The 20,885-nt window shown below is 44.0% G+C and overlaps 1 protein-coding gene across 2 annotated transcripts in view; it reads right to left on the bottom strand.

The window, feature by feature from the left end:
* The window catches only part of PAPSS1 (3'-phosphoadenosine 5'-phosphosulfate synthase 1), a 109,247-nt gene that overhangs the window by 14,096 nt on the left and 74,266 nt on the right, over positions 1–20,885 (bottom strand). For both annotated transcript variants that reach the window (NM_001082172.1, XM_051819267.3), the window contains 1 exon segment: positions 4,838–5,067. In NM_001082172.1, the coding sequence (NP_001075641.1) occupies positions 4,838–5,067 (230 nt within the window).

The raw sequence follows: 20,885 nt of genomic DNA, 5'->3' as shown, positions 1-20,885 counted from the left end.
CACAAGAAATACTTCACTGATCAACATGACAAGGCTTGGATGTAAAAAGATAGAAGGATAAAGGACTTTATGGTTCTACATAACGGGAAAAACAAGATACTGAAGAAATTTAGGATTTGGAGGTATTATGAGGATAAAGGCAAAGTTGGCTTTGGGCACTTCCAACAATATCAAGAAATCTAAGTAGAAATGTCCACTTGTGTGGTAAGGAGAACGCTAAGATGGCAGAATGACCTTGATCCCCAAATGTTACTACCATAATATGCTGAAGCATGGCAAAAGGCATACTGCAGATGCAATTAAAGTTAATAATCAGTTGACGCTGAAATAGCAAAACCATCTGCACAGACCTAACCTAATCACTATAGTGCTCTAAAAGCAGGGAGGTTTCCCATCTGGCAGCAGAAGGGAAGTGGGAGGGATCTGACATGAGAGGAGTTCTGTAACTGAGATGGACTGGCCCACAAGGAAGAACCGAAGGTGACCTCTAGGAACAGAGTTCTCCTTGGCCACCAGCCAGGAAGGAGACAGGGACCTCATTCCTCCAACTGCCAGAGCTGGCATTCTGCCAACAATAAGGATCAACTCAGAGTGGATTCTGTCCAGACCCTTCACACGAGAGCTCAGCCTGGCCACAGAATCCAGTCAAGCCCTCCCAGTCTTTTGACCTAAAAATTTGTGAGGGAATAAACTAGTGTTCCAAGCCACTAAATTTCAGGTGAACTTTTGCTTCAACGAGAGAAAACTAATGTAGAAACTGGGCAACAGGGACATGTCAGTTTAAGATTCGCTGCACAGGAACTACAAGAAGGAGCTCTCCTGTGGCAAGCGCACACGAGAAGGGGAAAACACCTGCAGAAGGCCTGGAGGATGCCTGCAGTCAGAGTGCTCTGTGAAATGACTCTGACGGTGCACGTTCTTCCACTCCAGCACTGGAACTGTGAAATACTGTACTGGATATAGCCAGATAAACATTTATGTCCACTCACCCTTCAACCACTCATCTCCACAGGGCATTCTCACTCGTCTACTTTCTTTGGGGGTTTACCATTAAAATAACTTGAATAATTGGTGTTTACCTTACCCAAATATAAAGAATCACTTCACAAAAGAGAAAAAAATTACAAGTAACTAAATTATCTCTGAAAGTTGGTTTGTGCTGTTGGAAAAAAATGGGCTTTAGTTTTCATATCCTAAAACTAAGTTTCCTGAGTCACTGTTACAGCTACTATGGACCTCCTTAATTTCCTACATGTTAACAGATGATTTTTATCATAATTCCTATCAAAAATATCTTTCCTGAAATACTCATGAAACTTTTTTCCCCCAAGACTTGTCTTACATTGGTATTTAATCAAATCAAAAGCTACAAAATCATTAATTACACAAAAGCTGGCATTGAGTAACACCCATTAATCAAACATAAGACAACCTCATATGTGCATAATTAATAACTGTGTTTTCTCACTACATCAAAGACTATCGCCTTTCCACAAAATTTTAATCACTTTCCAACATATTCCCATCAACTTAATTATATTTGAACACAAAAATAAAAAGTTAGAAAACTAAGGCAGTTTTAAAGCCTCCCAAGTTACAACTTATTAGGATTTGGTAACCCAAAAAAATTCCAAGGAAATGAGCCACTCATGCAACTAATACAGAATTCATCTTTGGAAAATCTTATGAGAACTGATGTAATTATTTAGCTTTTGAATGATTAAAACAGAGACTTAAAGCAACAGTATACAGATTTAACCAAACATCAAAGTTATCTACGGCCCTGTGCATGATTAAGCCTGCTGATTAAGCAGAGACCAAGGTAATGAAACATACCGTGCCACAAGAAGTTGTAGAAACGCCCAAGTCCTTTTCAGTGTGGTTTTATTAACAAAATGCAAGTGCACCTAAGTTTAAAATCTTTTAGCCACAGCGGAATGATTCTATTTCTCTCTCCCAGCCATCCCTTGCCACTATGCAAGTGACTTGGTGTAGTAAATTGTACTTCTCAGAATGAGACCATGTTCATAACTTCTTAGACACAAACTAAACCACTAAGTTGCAAGGCAGGATGAGAAGCAAAAGGTTGCCGGAACTTCCATCCGTGGACACTGCCTGCTTTACAGATAGGAAAAACCTGCTACTTCCTACAGCGTGGTAGGTGGGGAGCTTTTTTTTTTTTTTCTTTAAGATTTATTTATTTATTTATTTGAAAGAGTTACAGAGAGAGAGTGAGCTTCCATCTGCTGATTCACTCCCCAGATGGCTGCTACAGCCAGGGCTGAGCCAGGCTGAAGCCAAGAGCCAGGAGCTGCATCTGGCTCTCCCACATGAGTGGCAGGGCCCCAAATACTTGGGCCATCTCCCACTGCTTTCCCAGGCCATTAGGGGAGAGCTGATCAGAAGTGGAGCAGCCAGGACATGAACTGGAACCCACCCAGGATGCCAGCATCCCAGGCAGTAGCTTAACCCACTATACCACAATGTCTGCCCCAGTTAGGAGCTTTTAAAAGAATTGTCAACGTGTAGGCTTCTCCCCTGGCTAAATAAACCAGAACCTTTGATGGTAACCTACATAACTGTAATCAGAAAAGCACAGACTAGACCCAAAATGTTTTTTACTTTCCTTAATAATTATATTTTAAGGTTTCAATCACCTTTTGTGGTAATATTGTTCAAAGTTCACTATAATTTTTTTAATTTTTCTTAAAATCCTCTCAAGTTTTAAAGATATGTCTTTGGTAGAAACAAATCCATTCACAACTCTCAATACATAGCTTTTGTGGCTACATTTCTTTCCAGACAGTAAAATCACAGCATGTATATGTATAAAGGTAAGGATAGACACACACATACACACAGATACACACATACTTTTTTAAGGCAAGAAAATAAAAAACTGTATAACTTAGAACTATTTTCTAGGTGTTGGCAAACCTGATTTTCTACAAGGATAAAAATGTCCTGGTGTGCTTCAAGGGGATCCTGGAATCTGGGTCACAATTCAGGTCTTCGGAAAACCGAGACTAGAACGGCTCCTATCTTGAATCCCACATCTAGGCCAAAGGCAACAGTTAGGAGTCCTTGTACACTTGCTCATACCCGTAATAAAAGCCTTTTCTATTCATTCCCTCTACACGCTCCTGTATTTGAGCTGTAGTTCATCACTCAGAAAAGCCTGCCACCATCTAGAAGTGTGCCACGGCTCAAGACTGTTTACGTCATCACACAAGACACAATCTCCACTGGTAATCGCAATCTTTTCTTATCCAGATAACATCATTTATCTCAAAAAATTTCAATGACAACATTCTTCATGTCCCTTTTTATTATTTTTTTATTTTATTTTATTTATTTTTTTTTTTTTTACAGGCAGAGTGGACAGTGAGAGAGAGAGAGAGAGAGAGAGAAAGGTCTTCCTTTACCGTTGGTTCACCCTCCAATGGCCGCTGCGGCCAGCACACGGCGCCGATTCGAAGCCAGGAGCCAAGTGCTTTTCCTGGTCTCCCATGAAGGTGCAGGGCCCAAGGACTTGGGCCATCCTCCACTGTACTCCCGGGCCACAGCAGAGAGCTGGACTGGAAGAGGAGCAACCAGGACAGAATCCGGCGCCCCGACCGGGACTAGAACCCAGTGTGCTAGCGCCACAGGCAGACGATTAGCCTATTGAGCCGCGGCACTGGCCCCCTTTTTAGAAATAAGAGAATGCTGTCTTCATTTTTAAAAAGCTTCTTTCTCTCTCCTATTCTCATCATTACAAAACAGGCCACAGCAAATGAGGACACAGTGTCACAAGGAAAAGCATTACCCTTACATGGAGCCATGGAAAGGAAAGATGAGGATTTTCAGATCAAAGGTTACTAGGCCATAGCCAATTTTCAATTGCTATCTGTCAGTAGAGTAGACACTAATAAAATATAAATGAAAAAATAAATATATGCTTTACTGACTGTGAATTTTAAGTTGTACTAAAAAAAAAGGTATAATAAAAAAGGATCAATCAACAAAACACCTGCCAAGATATAAAAATATCAAGGTACTACAGATCGTGGCAAGAACTACAGATTTTGAGCTGGAAGGGAGTCACCTTGTCCACTGCCATCATTCCAGAGATGAGGAAAACAAGGGCAGAGGAAACTTGGGGCTCCCAAGCCACACAGCCAGCATGGGCCTAGAGCTCCGAACTTCAGATCCCACTCCTATGGCCACTATAAGCTTACAGAGCACTGCCTACATATATTATCTGTAGAAAGGAATTAACACAACTTTGTCAGTGAAACAGAGACTGATACACATTCAATTATAGCAGTAACTGGGTCGTCTGGATGGTTGTTTTAAGATCTTTGAAGAAAGAACTTGTGCTATTGAGAGCATGGCCTCCGAGCCACACTGCTTGGCTTCAACTGTTGGGCTGCCACTTGCCAGTTCTGCAGCCAGAGGAAAGTGATCTGACATCTGGACACTGAAGGTTACTCATCTACAAAACTAAGATAATGGTTGCTACCTTGTAAAGCAGGCTTCCCTAACGGTCACTAATTTCATGGATCACACCTATCCACTCAGTGAGCTTCAGCCCAGGACACAGTAAGCACAGAAATGTCAATACTGCCTGTAAAGATTGCAAAACAAAATTCATGAAACTAGACTCAATTTTATTTCTATTTCTAACTTCTGGAATATCGAGAGATTTTGTTTCCCAGGTTTGTGACTCTCTGAAAGGGGTACAATAAAGCCTGTCATTGGAACAGATGTAAAGATGAGACAACCTGCTCAAGCCCAGGGAGCAGGTTAGATCACAGCGTGTTTCACAGATTCGCACAGAGACTGTAAAACTTACTGTTCAGAGTCATAGTAGTCCATACGCTTCTTTTTCTTATTATAGGCGGCAACACGGAAGGGAACTATTTCCAAGGTGATGAGGCCCGGGGCCATTGTCAGCACTTTGGCACCGTGCGTTGGCTCATACAGATCCTTCCCCGTTTCTGGATGAGGCATGCCAGCAGGGTCTCGTCCAACAATATAGAAATTCGCTCCTGCAACCATCCGTGCTCTGCAATGCCACTGGACCTACAGTAAAAGTTTTCATTTAGGTAACTATGTATTTGTGACACAAAGTACTTACAAGCAGTGAACGGAAATAAACTCAGACGCTTTTTTAAAATACAATCATTACCTATCTGTAGGAAATCTCAGCAAATTCCTTTATCTCACCAGGCCAAAAATAAAATGAGGGAAACAAAACAAAACCACCAAAAAAAATCACTAAAAACACAAATGTACATATTTTTATAAATGATTAACTTACAACACAGAAGTAAATGTACACACATGAGTATGACTTTACACAATCACCACGTGCAGAGTTCCAGATCCAGTCTCCGCGGTCGGAAGTCAGGTTATGGCTGGCCCACAAAGCAATCAACCGCAGGGGCTCCTGGGATAACACAGTGCTCTGTTCCCTGACGCAGGACCTCGGAGCTAGTCAGGGTATGGTCACTGCAGAGGTTCACTCACACAATTTATGCATTTCCTCTGCAACACCCTTTAACGGGTTAAATGAAAGCTAACTGGATGACAATGACTTCAATTGTGTGAGAACTCACACAAGCAGGTGTTGAGAAACTGGTAAGCGACCACTGCTCAAGGATATTAGAACAAAACAAGAGGCTGGTTATAAATAAACAGTCATGCTGTGTCCAAGCCTGGCTTTGATGGCTATCCTTTCACATGAAGACCCTTTTGTATAAAAATGAAAGTGGGCTAGTCTAACACCTGGAGGAAAGGAACTTTAGAACTTAAAGTGACTGTAAGAGATCATCTCCAGCTCAACACTTCCATTAAAATCTGCAGAAAGTAAAACCCACAAAGGTTAAGTAATTTTGCCACAAACATTGGCTTAGCTCCCCTTCAATGCTAGGCTCCATTATTTAGTGATTTACAGAACGATCACTGTTCTTTGTGAAAGTAAGGTATGAATGATGACCACTATATGTGAATAAACAAAACTATTTTTCATTTTATCTCGCTAGTTCTGTTTTGTATTTCTGTTTTTTAAATATGTATATTTTTTAATCAACATAGTTCAGAAAGTACAGTAGCACATGGGCAATCCCATACCCCAACCTGAATGGGTCCCCCTGAGGGCTTTCATCTTTTTCCGTTATTCCTACTGGCATTTCCCTGTGTGTTTCTGAACAGCACGTACACACTGCTTTGTCTTGCCTGCTGAACCTTAGACAGCATGTAATGCAGCCATTATCTCCATGTCATTTAGGTTTCCAACTGTAAATGACAATGTGTAGCTCTTACTCCACTGGCCTATTCCCCATTGTATTTACTCAGTAAATAAAGCGGTGTCCAACATTTTTGGTGAAATCAGTAGTTGTACAACAGGGATTATAATGGTACTTATCTCACAAGCTTTGTAAGAAAATCAATAAATGAAATGTGTGAGTACTTGCAATCTTACCTAATCCCAGTGAGTACACAGTAAATGTTAGCCATGACTATCTTTATGATGTCATTCCCCTTTGTATAACTGTTTATTTTTCCCACAGTTAACCATTTACCTGGATTTGTTTTCCACTTGCTTAGTTTTTCATAAACCTGGGGTGTCTACAAATCTTGCTCTATCCTTCCTCACAAGCAACACATTTCTTTCCTCCCCTGTAGTGCAGCAACATATGGCAGAGTTGTAGCCAAAGAAATGAGAGGCGAAGTGATGTGCGGTGCTTCCAAATGCAGCCCTTTAGCAACTCTTAGCACCATGCCTCTCTAGTGCCGGGCTACTCCTCTCCCTACTTGTTCCCAAGGCACCACAACCACATCTTTTTCTATGACAGCACTGCTGCTGCTTGCACTGAGCTGCACACTTTCTGAATGAACAAGATGGCAAAGTGTGGTGCTAACAGACATCCGTTCCCTACATAGATACTACCCCACCCACCCTCACTGTCAGCTCTCTTCATGAAAATACTGGACGCTCCCTCTGCCCCTACACAGCAGACACCCATAAGACTTTTGTTAGTTCAGCCTCAGAATTTTAATCAAGAAGTCATTCAGAATTTTATTTCTGACTAAGCACTTTGCATCTCTACTTAAATGGAAAATTGTTTCTGCCTCAAGCAAATTAGAAGCTGGCTACACTGAGTTACATAGGAAAAAAAAAAGGCAGTCTAGGTTCCCTGAAGTAAGTTAACCTCATCTGTTCATTAAGTGTTTACATCCATCATTCAAAAACCAAAAAGCCAGGGCCGGCGCTGTGACACTGCAGGTAAAGTGGGCACCACATATGAACACCGGTTCAAGTCCCGGCTGTTCCACTTCCAATCCAGCTCACTATTAATTCACCTGGGAAAGCAGCAGAAGATGGCCCAAGTGCTTGGGTCCCTGCACCCATGTGGGAGACCCAGATGAAGCTCCTAGCGCTGGCCCAGTCCTGGCCATTGCAGCCATTTGGGAAGTGAATCAGTGGATGGAAGACCTCTGCTGCTCATATTCTGCCTCTGCCTCTGCCTCTCTCTCTCTCTCTCTCTGCAACTCTTTCAAAAGGACAGTAAGCAAGGAATCTATGGCTTACTTTTAATACGGAACAGAGCTGAGATCATTTGCCCCAACTCCTATTGCCCTTTTAACATAAAAGGGGAAGCAGAATCCCAGAAAGAGGAAGCACCTCACCAGGGTCACAGAGCACGTGGCGGCAGTGACCAGTTCTGATTTTGAGTCTTGTCAGCATTCTCCTGCAGATGACTCCAATTATTTCATTCTATATTTTAGTGAATGGTTCTCCTGTGAGCATACTTTTGTAATTTTAACAGACATAAACAAAACATATATAACTCTTCCAAGAATGCCTGTTTGAGTCAACGTATAACCTACTGAAAAGTTAATATGCTTTGGTCTAGAGAAAGCAAGGCAGCCTACAGTGAGGCGGTGTGCATCACAGTCAGGCTGTCCTAAATTTGAATCCTTGCTTTGTCCCTTACTGACTGAGTCTTCCTAAGTGCAATCCTTATAGATATAACACCTACTCTATAAATTAGAATGATAATGCTTCATACATGAGGTGGATGAGGGGGTTTGGAAACACTCAGTACTGCACCTGACCTTCATAAAAAAAGAGCCAATGGCCGGCACCACGGCTCACTAGGCTAATCCTCCACCTTGCTGCGCCGGCACACCGGGTTCTAGTCTCGGTCGGGGCGCCGGATTCTGTCCCGGTTGCCCCTCTTCCAGGCCAGCTCTCTGCTGTGGCCAGGGAAGGCAGTGGAGGATGATCCAAGTGCTTGGGCCCTGCACCTTCATGGGAGACCAGGATAAGTACCTGGCTCCTGCCATCGGATCAGCACGGTGCGCCAGCCGCGGCAGCCATTGGAGGGTGAACCAATGGCAAAGGAAGACCTTTCTCTCTGTCTCTCTCTCTCTCACTGTCCACTCTGCCTGTCACAAAAAAAAAAAAAAAAAAAAAAAAAAAAAAGAGAAAAAAAAAAGAAAAAGAAAAAGAAAAAAGAAAAAAGAAAAAAAGAAAGAGCCAAAAACATTAATGCTGTTACTATCATTTTACAAAACAGCTCCTGAGAAACTTGACTGGATGAATTGCTTCCAAACCAGAGTTTCTAAAGAAAATTCACTCTTTGTCTAAAGAGGCTGACAGGTTACCTTGTAAGAGCTCCTCCTGGCTGGTTCTGTGGCTCACTTGGCTAGTCCTCCGCCTGCGGCGCCAGCACCCCGAGTTCTAGTCCCGGTTGGGGCACTGGATTCTGTTCTGATTGCTCCTCTACCAGTCCAGCTCTCTGCTGTGGCCCGGGAAGGCAGTGGAGGATGGCCCAAGTGCTTGGGCCCTGCACTCTCATGGGAGACCAGGAGGAGGCACCTGGCTCCTGGCTTCAGATGGGCACAGTGCGCCGGCCATAGCAGCCATTTGGGGGGTGAACCAACGGAAGACCTTTCTCTCTCTCTCTCTCTCTCTGTCTAACTTTGCCTGTCAAAAAATTAAAATAAAAACAAAAGAGCTCCTCTGTCTGTCTGTCCAGCAAACTTAAGATGTATGATTTCACCTTTTAATGACCAGTGGCTGGCATGGTATCTGGGATACTGAATGTATACTGATGGAGGAATACAAGATGACTTCCAAAAGCTTGCTTATAAAAGTCTCAAAGAATCTTTAAATGGCCAACCTAACAACACTTGACTTATTTTCTACTTTGCTTGTATCTATGAACCAAATAACAAATAGTGTTGCTGTTTTCGGATTATAAAAGTAATTTAATTCACATGTGCAAGCCCTGCTGGGTGCCTGTACCACAAATGACTTCTCTTGGCCCTGATCTCCCTATTCCTTGATGACAGAAATCTCACTCTCAAAGGATGAAAATGCCAGGTTTTTGCTCTCTCAGCCTTCCTTCCCATACAGCAAAGAATGGAAACTCTACTGAAAGATTTGCCTCCCTAATAAGATTCTCTCAACTTTCATTTATCTGAAAATGTCTTTATCTCAACTTTATTTTTAAACAGTTTGGCTTGAATACAGAATTCTACCCTCTCTCTTGTCCTCTCTCCTTTCAGAACTCCAATTATACCTAGGAGGGCAGTTCAGAAAGTTGGTGGGAAAACAGAATTAAAAGTTAACATTGGTTAAAAAAAATAAATCTGAAAGCTATGCAGTTTTTCACTGGACCCATTTCTGGGAGCTCCCTGAGGCTCTATGTTGTCCCCACGTCACTGAGACTTTGTTCATTTCTCCCTACTTTCCTTCCAGACAATGTCTTTCAATGTAATTTCTAGCTCATTGACCTTTCCTTCTCTTATCTGCCAACTCTTAGCTGCGTTTAAGTCCATCCAGTAAGTTTTCTCATTTCAGATACTATACTTTTTTAGTCCTCCAATTTCCATTTGCTATCTCTTAAAAAAAAAACTTATTATTTTTTCTGAAATTTCATATTTTCCTTTAAGACACGTTCATGCTTGTGGGGAGCAACTCGGACTAGACTAAGTTACTGGAATTAAGACTTATTCTATGCATCTGCTCTCCCACAATATGGCACTGGGAGAGGAGTAAACAACTTCTACACAGCTGCCTCCAGTTTGACCAATAACCTGCAGGAGCTGATCCTGCTCCTGATTGGAGGAGAGCAGCGTACTCGGCGTGTGGGTAGCAGAGTTGGGATTGGTGGAAGAGGACTATAAAGGAGGAGAGAGACAACATGCACCAGGAACATCTAAAGGGAACATCCGAATAACATCTGAGCAGCCCCCGAGAGAGCCGGCCGGCGGTGTGCCGCTCCCCCGCGGAAGTGGGGAAAGTGGCAGGGGGAACCGCCCTTCCACGGAGGTGGAAGGATTGGCAGCCAACCCGGGAAGAACCAGCAGCAAACCCGGGAAGAACCAGCAGCAAACCCGGGAAGAGCCGAGCAGACAAAAGAACAGCGCAGGGTCCTGTGTCATTCCTCCGCGAAGAGGGGGAGCGACACATGCTCTTTGCTAATTCCCACATCAGCATCATCTCAAGGCATGTTTTTTAGCAGCTGCTTATTAGTCCACATGATAAAACATACTTTCCTGCTTCTTCACATTTCTAATAATCTGCTGTTGTATACTGGGCTTGTGGATGCTTTCAGGAGTCTGAATTACATTATTCTCCTTTAGAATGAGAAAATTTTATTCTAGCAGGCAGATAACTTACTGGCAAAAACTTATCTTTTGAGGATTGGCCATGGGCCTTAGTGAGCAAATCCAGTCTAGCTCTTCACATCAATCCTCAGAGCTACTGCCCCTTAACTCCAAATTCACCCTTCAATACATGCTCGGAGATAACAGACTGACCTCTTTCAGAACATTCCCTTGACAGTGAGCATAATGCTACGCTTAATCAGCAGAAGCCATTTGAGCAACACTGTGGGAGACACAACAGTCCCCGATAAGCTGCAATTTGCTTTCCTTGCTCTTGCTGTCAGTACTGACTATTTGGCGGACATCTGGTAGCATTCTGCTCCAGCAGCAAGCTTAACATGCACAGTGCCTCAAGACTCCAGATTGAGCCCAATGACCGCCATTCAGCAGCCCTCCTACTGCAGACACTGGTGCACACCAAGCTTTGCAACTGTAGTGCCTCCCGTTCACCCATCCACCAGCCAGCATCACCTATGTTCCAGAGGGCTGTTTTCTGCACCCAAGCCCGCAGATGTCATAGACCATACACCACCATCTGGCAACAAGCATGCGCCCGACTCCCTCACCCACCGGTCAGTGGTGTTCCCTGCTGTCTAGTATCTGTGAACCAGCTCTGGGAGAGGCAACCCACTTAACTTCCACATCAGCCAGGGGGCTGAATCCCCACCTTCTTCAGCAAAGTGAGAAGGAGGCTCCTTTTCAAAGCCTGTGCTTCTTCTGGCAACCTACTCAGCCCTAGGATATCCCTGAAAGTTTTTAGCTTGGTATAATTTCTGCCCTACTAGAGTTTAATATTTTTGTAAATTTCCCATGCTCAAATGCTGTATGGTTTCTGCCCGTCCCTTTCTCTAGGATATGGTCTTTGCCCCAGCAGATAGGATTAAATTGATTAGATTTGTGAGCTGGAGACCACACCTTCCCCCTGCCCCCTTTCATGATCTCATGTCTCTACCTGACCTCACCTGTATGCCCACCTGTCAATCAGGCTACGTATCCATGCCCCTTTGGAAGTGAACAAAAGACCTGGAGCGCAGTAGGCCTGCCCTTATTGTTCCCCGTCTTCTGTCATAAGGTCTTCTGACCTCCACTGTCTGCTTTCCTGCACACACTACACTACCCGTGGCTGAACCTAACTGCACGCTTGCTGCATATGGCTTCTGGCCTGCCCTCTGCCTGGTATGGACCCAACTTACATTTCTAGACCTCTTTCTCTCCTACATAAAGCCCTAATTTTCCTGTGCATTTTTTTCACTGAATAAATGCTAAAAATTGTATCATGTTGCCGGTTTCATTTATGAGCAGCCAATATTAAGAATTCTGATCTAAACCTATGGCAAGAACCCTCGGAATTTTGAGTAAAGGTCCCCAATTTCACCCCCAAGGCATGCTTCTCTGGCATCTTTGTGGAATGACTAGGGTTTAACAAAGTGTCCACCCTGGCTAGGTGGAACGTCATCTTCCAACTCTGTGACCTCTACTGTGCCCATTCTCATAAAACTTACTATAACCACTTGCAACCAGGTCTCACAGAGTCTTTCCCTGGACAAATGCAGTCCAAGGAATGCTGGGGTACACTCTCAAAGTCCATGCTGCCCCTCCTCTTGGGGAAGTACTCCAGGCCCGGCTGCCTCAGCCTCCCCAGATTCAATCTCTGCTTCCTGAGCCCAACAGCCACCTTAGAGGACGCCCAGGTAACTCAGACTCAGCTACCTCGTTTTACTCCCTCCAAATCTGTTTTATCCTTAGCTTTGCCTGGGTTCCAATGGCCTGTGCTAAGGTTAGGAAACTGTCTCCAGGCAGAGAACCAGGGTAAAGAAAGGGGTCACTGTGTGTTTTCCATCTCTCAGAGAACACACTCTGGCACTACCTATTTGCCAATGTTTTTAAACAGGTGTTTCACATACTTAATTCTACAGCTTTCAGCAAGAAGCCAAGTCTAGTGTGGGGAAACAAGTCAAGGATCAGTTCTTCTACTACAACCAGAGCAGAAGTCTAGATACATTTGGGCAGAGGAGGCAACAGCACTTTTGTGGACAGAGTATGAGAGAAAAAGAAGGATCATGGAGGACTCCAAGATTTCTGAATAAAGTGTAATAAACTGAGACGATGAAGCGAAAGGTGAAGCCTATTTGGAGTGAGTAAAATAAGGCAGCCAAGTCTGAGCTCTCTGGGACTCCTCTACGGCAACTGCATATGAGTTTCAGGTCGAGAAAGAGATGTGAATGAGAGAGAGATCTGTGAGCATCATCAGCATAAAGAGATGTAAAGCCAGGAGACTAGACATGGCAGTTATCTGGTGGAAGGGGAGGGATGGCAGCAGAGGGCTGGGACTGACAAGGGGTACCTGGGGCATGGAAGTTGCATTTCTCAGGTAAGGAAGAATGCATGGTTTTTCACTCAGTAATTTTTAAAAATAACAAATATACAACAAAATTTGAAAGAACAATTAATTCCCTGACTAATCATGACAGACCACCATGTACCACAGATTATGATTCATATAAATCTGAGGTCCTTGCAAGATATTTTTTAAGAAAGTATTCAGTTCTATTTCCACCATGCTTTACTTTTTTTTTAAAGATATATTTTATTTATTTGAAAGTCAGAGTTACACAGAGAGAGAAGAAGAGGCAGTGAGAGAGACAAAGAGAAAGAGTGAGAGATAAAGAGAGAGAAAGAGGTCTACCATCTACTGATTCACTCCCCAGATGGCCGCAATGGCCGGAGCTGTGCCGATCCGAAGCCAGGAGCAAGGAGGTTCTTCCGAATCTCCCACATGGGTGCAGGAGCCCAAGACTTGGGCCATCTTCTACTGCTTTCCCAGGCCATAGCAGAGAGCTGGATCAGAAGAGGAGCAGCCGGGACTAGAACCGGCACCCATATGGGATGCCAGCGCTTCAGGTCAGGGCATTAACCTGCTACACCACAGCGCTGGCCCCAACCACCATGCTTTACTTTTTAAAAATACCTATAAATGGGATGAGCACATGCTGCAGTAGTTAAGATGACACTTGGAATACTCACATCCTCCATACCAGTGCCTGGCTTTGCTTTCATTACCAGCTTCCCGCTAATGCCTATCCTGAGAAGCAGTGGGTGATGGCTCAAGGACTTGAGTACCTGGCCCAGCCCTGGCTGCTACATATATCTGAGAAGTGAACCAGCAGATGGGAGTTCCCCTCTCCCCTTTCTCTCTCTCAAACTTTAAAACAATTTTAAAAATTTGTAAATGATAGAAAACTTATTATAGTTCATATTTCCCAAGATTCTGGGAGAGATTGTGAACCTGTGTTATACTAGTAAAGAAATATGAACAGGGACCAGCATTGTAGCATAGCAGGTTAAGCCACTACCTGTGACACCAGCAACCCACACAGACAGCTGGCTCAAGTCCCAGCTACTCCACTTCTGATCCAACTCCCCACCAATGCATCTGGGAAAGCAACAAAAGATGGCTCAGGTACCTGGGTCCCTACCACCCATGTGGGAGACCCAGATGGAGTTCCTGGCTGCTGCCTTTGGTATGGCCCAGCCCTGGCTGTTGCAGCCATTTGGGGAGTGAACCACTGGATAGAAGACCTGTATCTCCCTTTCTCTGTAACTCTGCCTTTCAAATAAATAATAAACCTTTGAATAAAACAAATGATAAGACAAAAGTACTACAGACCTCAAAGAGGGTCCAAAGTACAATTAAAACTTAGGAGTCTATCCTTTGTATAATTAGGCTAAGCTCTCAAGAAGTAATTCCCTCTGGATTCTCACAGCTCTTGGAAATGGTTCTAGGGAAGAACAGGTTGATGCTCTTGACAGACACGCCACTTATTGTTCCAGATGTTTCACTTGTACAAAACATAGACTGGCCCAACAGATACACTGGAATCCAAGTGGCAGTATGTTCCTACTGTCCTGTTTAAGTCATCTGCTCACAAACACAGAACCAGTTTCCATTAAGGGTAACTCCTGGCAGAGAGGAATCTGTCTCCAACCATACAGTTTTCCCATTTTCACCACAATCCTCAGAATTTCATACCCCCAGGACATGGCCATCAGATGTACACTCCTGAACCCACCACCCAAAACGCCATCTTCTTTTCAACACTCTGAGATAACCTAACACCTTAAAAAGCATTTTTTCTTGTCCTTTTTACAGAAATAGATTTGGGATCTAGTGAGATGAGACAAATAGAATTTCCTACATAATCAATTAGTAATTCACAAAGATAAAAACGTACGTACACCATCTTGGTATTAGGAAGTTAACTCTCCCTCCACATCCTTGGCCTGCACTCTATTCCAAAAATGGAATTTATGAACCAAGCCATTAAATCTTTACAGACTGGAAAATCAAGAACATCCTGTTGATAACCAAATAGGCTTAACAGCTGCTCATCTGTTCTGAAAAGCATTTGTGCTAAGGAAACAAATCTGGTACCAATGCCTTCTAAATGACCTACAGAAAACGATTAAAGGAAGAGTCATTGTTTTTACTTTATTATTATTAGTTGGCAAATGAGCCATCTCTGGCAGACTTTCTCCTGATGTCACTGGAAAAGCTACAAAAATGGGATTTTTTTTCTTTTTAATTACAAGAAAAATTCTTCACTTGAGACTGCAAATAAGCAAAACAACTCAAACACACACCAGTGAGGCATAAGAGAAAAAGAAGGAGATAGTTTTCATAAGCCACTCAATCTAAGTTACATCCTGCCAGGCCAGAAACATTAATACATTCAATGGTTTAACATATTTACTGGAAATCCTAAAGATTATTCTTTTAAAATCTGCTTTTGGCTCGGGCCACAGATGTAGGCACAGGAACCGCATCTCTAAGCTGCTATTTAATGCTCCAGCCAGAGACCTCTGTGCAGATCCACCTTTAGTAAGCTTTAGTCCTCTTCCCAGAAAACCTGGGAATTCTATGCGGGTACCCAGCGCCTCTCTGCCCTCCCTCAGATTGCCAACAACAAAACTATCCAGCACCTTGGTGGCACCAAACAGCCCCCATGGAAAGAACCTTGGGGCCCGATTTCAGCCCCAGCTCCACATCTTGTTAGCTTAAAACTGACAAAAATGCTCTTCTTGTCCTGACCCTTGGCAGGCTCCTCTGACTCTCAGCGTCCATCCTTGTCCAGGCTGCATCACCCGCTTACAGCAAGGTCTTTGGAAGAGTCCCTACCCTTGATGTCTGATCAAACCCCCACTCTGCCCACCCTCCAGGTGACAGCTGATCGCCCTGCCCTGCCTCTGGCAAGGATCGAGTTAGCTGTGTTTAACCAGACTGCCTGCGTCCGAGGTTTCCTCATGGTAACTTCCATCCCCTGACCTCCGCCCTGCCCCTTGCTATGAATCCCCACTTGTCCAAACTGTATTCAGAATTATGCCCAGTTTGATACTGAGGTCTTTTTTTCCCACAGCTCTGTATAAAATCTGCTTCTACTACTTCAACTATCGGCCAGCTCCAGTTTTCTCTGACAGGCCCCCGGTAAGTGGCTTGACCTGTGAGCTCCACAACCTCTTAGGTAAAATGGGAATAAAATCCACATCTCCCTGAGTTGTGGGCATAGGCTAGACAACATGTACAAAGTGTACAACACACGTGCAGGCCTCAAAAAATGGTTATTCTCACCTTCATGTTTTTATTTATCATCAAAAGCCAAAAAATATTCCAAATCAGGCCTAGGAAGCATACTCTGAACAAACCCACCGGGAAGCCCTGCCACAATCAAAACTATAGGATTTAACAAGGATTTATGAAGAGCCTTGGGACAGGGACAGGCCCCTCGATGTGGGGACGAATCCTGGGGACACTGAGAACTTGAAGCAAGCTTTTCATTGTTTCTTTAGGCAGCAAATGATGCAACTGCCACAGCCTGTCATGAGTCAGGCAATGTGTTAAGTGATTTACATTGATCCTATTTACTCTGCACAGCAACAACAACAACAAAGGCATATATTACTGACACCATGACAGAGGTGTCAAGAGTAAGAATCACAGTCCAAGGCTGTGGTAAGCAGAAAATGAGACTGAGAGCCACTCTCTTGGCGACTTCACCTCTAATGACTGTCAGCTACAGCCATCTGAACTCATTTTTTGTTTGTTTATTTCAGAGGCAGGAGGGCAGCCCATCAGCTGGCTTACTCCCCAAATGCCCATCAAGAGCACTGGCTGGGCCAGGCTGAAGGTGGGAGCCAGGAATCCAACCCAAGTCTCTTATGTGGGTGGCAGGGACTCAACAACATAATGAGCCTTCACCGCTGCCCCCCAGGGTCAGCATTAGTAGAAAGCAGAAGGCGGGAGCTGGAGCCAGCAGGATCCAAACTGAGGCACTCTGATAGGGGATATGATTTCTAGGCTATATGCCCACTCCCATCCTAACTCATAATTTTGGAACTCGTGTAAGAATTTATTATAAGGATTTATTTCCAGTCTATGAAAAATATGTACCTTCATATTTCTTTAATGTTTTAATGCTGTATAATAATATTCAAAATTCTGTGAAATCATAATACATGACTCTGGAACCAGATTACTTAAATTCAAATTCCACCCCCACCATTTTCTACTACGATATAGGACAAGTTATTTAACATTGCTACTTCAGTTTCTTCATTTGGAAATTGCCAATAAAAGTTCCTGCCCTCCTAATGTAGCTATAAAGATTACATTACTACACATATGTGCAGAACCTAGAATACTGTCTGGCAAATACACCAAGAGCTCAACAGAAATGGAAAGTTACCACAGTTTACTTTATGTTATTTATAACTACAACTCATTACTTATATAAATCTCCCTTTCCTCTTCAGAGAAACTAAAAAGGAAACTGATCCAATGAGGTTTCTGAGGTTAGTTAAGAAATAGTAAAAGTATTTCAGAATGCTTGGAGAGTCAGGACTAAAAGACCAAAATAACTAAAATTGAAAAGACAATCAAGTACTAGTGAGCTGCTGGCAGCATACAATGATACAACCACACTGGGAAATGAAATGGGACCAGCATCTTCTAGTGCCAGACACACACATACACATAACCCGAGACCCTGTGGCTCTACCTCTAAGGATAGCTGACGGCAGAGTCCACACAGAGGCAGGCACCTTCACGTCACCCCTACTCTGCATAGAAAAAACCTGGAAGCTGCCCCAGTGCCCCGCAACCACACTGGGTATAACCCCACAACAGAACACTCTGCAGAACTGAGAACAATCTGCCACTAACTAGACACAACAAAAGGTGGGGTTCTACAAGCATAATGTAACATTAAAGAAGCCAGACACAAGAGGGGCTAGATCAGGCCGGCCTGAATGCTGGGAGGCAACGCCCAGGTCCCCTTAGGAAGAGCGTGACTCCCCTGAGCAGCCAGCCAGTGCCTGCTCAACACCGGGCTGTACACCTGTGTCCCTTGCAGCTTAGGACATCGCTGAAAGGCCTGTCCTGACCTCCCTGTGAAGCCTCTACTAACAGCAGCTCAGCCTCTCCCTCTCCTGCTCTGTCCAGTCCTGCTGCCTTCCCTTCTCTTCCATTCCTCAAGTGTTGAAGCCAAGAGCTCTCCCAAAATCTGTGACACCCTCGTCTCACCCTCACAGTCTGCTTACCAGAGTATCCAATCTTCAACACAAGCAATTTGGGTCTAAGGTGTTAGCTGTGAGGGCGGTGATGACTGCTGGGGTGAGGGCTGGTGGTGGGCAGGAGGGGACAGCAAGGAGAGCTTCTGGGATGCTGGTTCCATGCCTGTGTTCATATGGGTAAAATTCTATTAACTGCACACTTAGAAAATGCACACTTTTCCCTATGTGTAATTATAATTTAATATGAACTTAGAAGAAAACATACCAAATTTTAAAATGATCACAACAGGATTGAACCGTAAAGAATATTTAGTCCTACTTACTTGTGTACTCTTTAAATAATCATGCACCCTCCACTTAAACATACAAATAGTCCAGAGAGGCCGGCGCCATGGCTCACTTGGCTAATCCTCCACCTGCAGTGCCGGCACCCCGGGTTCTAGTCCTGGTTGGAGCACCGGGTACTAGTCCTGGTTGTGCCTCTTCCAGTCCAGCTCGCTGCTGTGGCCTAGGAGGGCAGCGGAGGATGGCCCCAAGTGCTTGGGTCCCTGCACCCACATGGGAGACCAGCAGGAAGCACCCGGCTCCTGGTTTCGGATTGACTCAGCGCCGGCCATAGCGGTCATTAGGGGAGTGAACCAACAGAAGGAAGACCTTTCTCTCTGTCTCTCTCTCACTGTCTATAACTCTACCTGTCAAATAAATAAAAAATAGTCCAGAGAAAACTAAAGATGACTAACCTGAGGTCACAAACTAGTTGACAACATATCAGGCCTGGAACCACACTTGGGATTCTTTCACAACAGGCTTGCTGAGTAGTGATCACAGTCAGAACTAAGGCCAGGGAAGGTCCTGTTAGAACCAGCACACTGATGAGGTTCAGGACATGCTACCCCCAAAATATGGCCCCTTGCCATCTGAGAAGCAGGAAGGCTATTCTCACCATCACCTAGCCATTCTCCCCTGAGATAGAACATAAAACCCAGCTGATCCTCCCCTAGAAAGTCACAAGACCCTCATTCCAGAGGTGCCCTTCCTGTACCCAGAGGAAAGGAATGCCCCAATCTCTGAAGACACAGGGACACCAAAAAGAATCTGAACAATCAGGTCTTCCGAAGTCTCCTAGCTCTGTTTATTACCATTAGATCACACGGCCTCAGTTCAGTCACACCTTTGATCAGTCCACTCTTCTTCAAACCCAAGCATAAAAATAAACACAGGCTTCCTTATTTCTTTGGGTCTTCATTTCAAAGGGTCCCTGTGCCATGTAAAACTGGTATTAAATAAATGTGTATGCTTTTCTCTTATTAACTGGGTTTTTGCCACAGATGTCCCAGCCAGGAATCGAGAGGTTGGGGAAAAAGCTATCTCCCCTTCCTGACAACCATACTCAGCTCTGCCTTGCACAAAGGAAGCCTCTAAGGAAAGACAAACTGTACCTGCAGGTGCCTTTGGCACCTTCATTCATGGATCTCCCTTTGCAAATATACCTGGCACAGGGGATGGCGCTGTGGCATAGCAGGTAAAGACACCACCTACAATGCTGGCATCCCACGTGGGCTCTGGTTCAAGACCCGGCTGCTCCACTTCTGATCCAGCTCCGTGCTAATGCACCTGGAAAAGCAGCAGAAAATGAACCAAGTGCTTGGGCCCCTGTACCCACGTGGGAGACCTAGAGGAAGCTCCTGGCTCCTGGCTTTGGATAAGCCCAGCCCCAGCCATTGAGGCCATTTGGGGAGTGAACCAGCAGATGGAGGATATTTCTTTCTCTCTTTCTCTCTCTTTCTCTCTGTGTGTGTGTGTGTGTGTGTGTCTGTAATTCTTTCATGTAAATAAATAAGTCTTTAAAAAAAGAAAAATGCCTGGTGCTGTTAGAAAACATAAAAATCTAATTTATAGAAAGGAGTGTACCTGACCCTTTCTGGTGTTCTCTCCGGGAAGTATTTCCTGTTTTCACTACAGATGACCACTTTTATTATTTGATCTACCCTCCCCATCCCCACCACTTTAAGAGCAGTTTTTAGTTTATTTGGTTGATAAAAGTTCTTAATCGTCCACTTTTAGATAGGGAACAAGAAACAGAAAGTGGACAAAAATAGGTCCTAAACAGGGAAGCTGGATTACTTCACTTTCCTGGCTGGCATTAATGAGGTGACTGATCACAGGCCACAGGGGGACAGATCTCCCACTCTCATCTGGGCCACTCTAACATTAAAAAACATTCATCCTATCCTTCAGGAGAATTTAAGATCAAACAACTTCCTCGATTAGATAATGATGATGATGTCATCCACACCAAAAATAGTTGCTGGGGAACCACCTTACAAAATTCTACCTTTATTTCCAAAACAGCTAGTTGTTATTCTTTGAGATACAAGAACTAAGGTCACAGTGTTCTCTCGTGGGTTATCCGAGGGCTACCTTGGCCATCATACCAACAAAGGGAGAACAGGAGTTTGCATTGTTTAGGCTAGATCTGAGAGAAGAGTCAAATACAGTTTAATCTTTTAGTATGTTGTTTCTGCTGGGTTTTGTCTAGTTTCCTTGGTTAAAGAGGTAATAGATTATACAATCTCACAACTAAACTCCAATAAACTTTTTAGGCTTGAGCCCAAAGAATAGCCAAATGCACTTGGATTCCCTTTTCAAGT

The sequence above is a fragment of the Oryctolagus cuniculus genome, chromosome 8, assembly GCF_051225735.1.
Source record: "Oryctolagus cuniculus isolate XC-2025 breed Fujian yellow rabbit chromosome 8, ASM5122573v1, whole genome shotgun sequence".
In the NCBI taxonomy this organism is placed as follows: domain Eukaryota; kingdom Metazoa; phylum Chordata; class Mammalia; order Lagomorpha; family Leporidae; genus Oryctolagus; species Oryctolagus cuniculus.
This window is presented reverse-complemented; position numbering and strand designations above follow the sequence as displayed.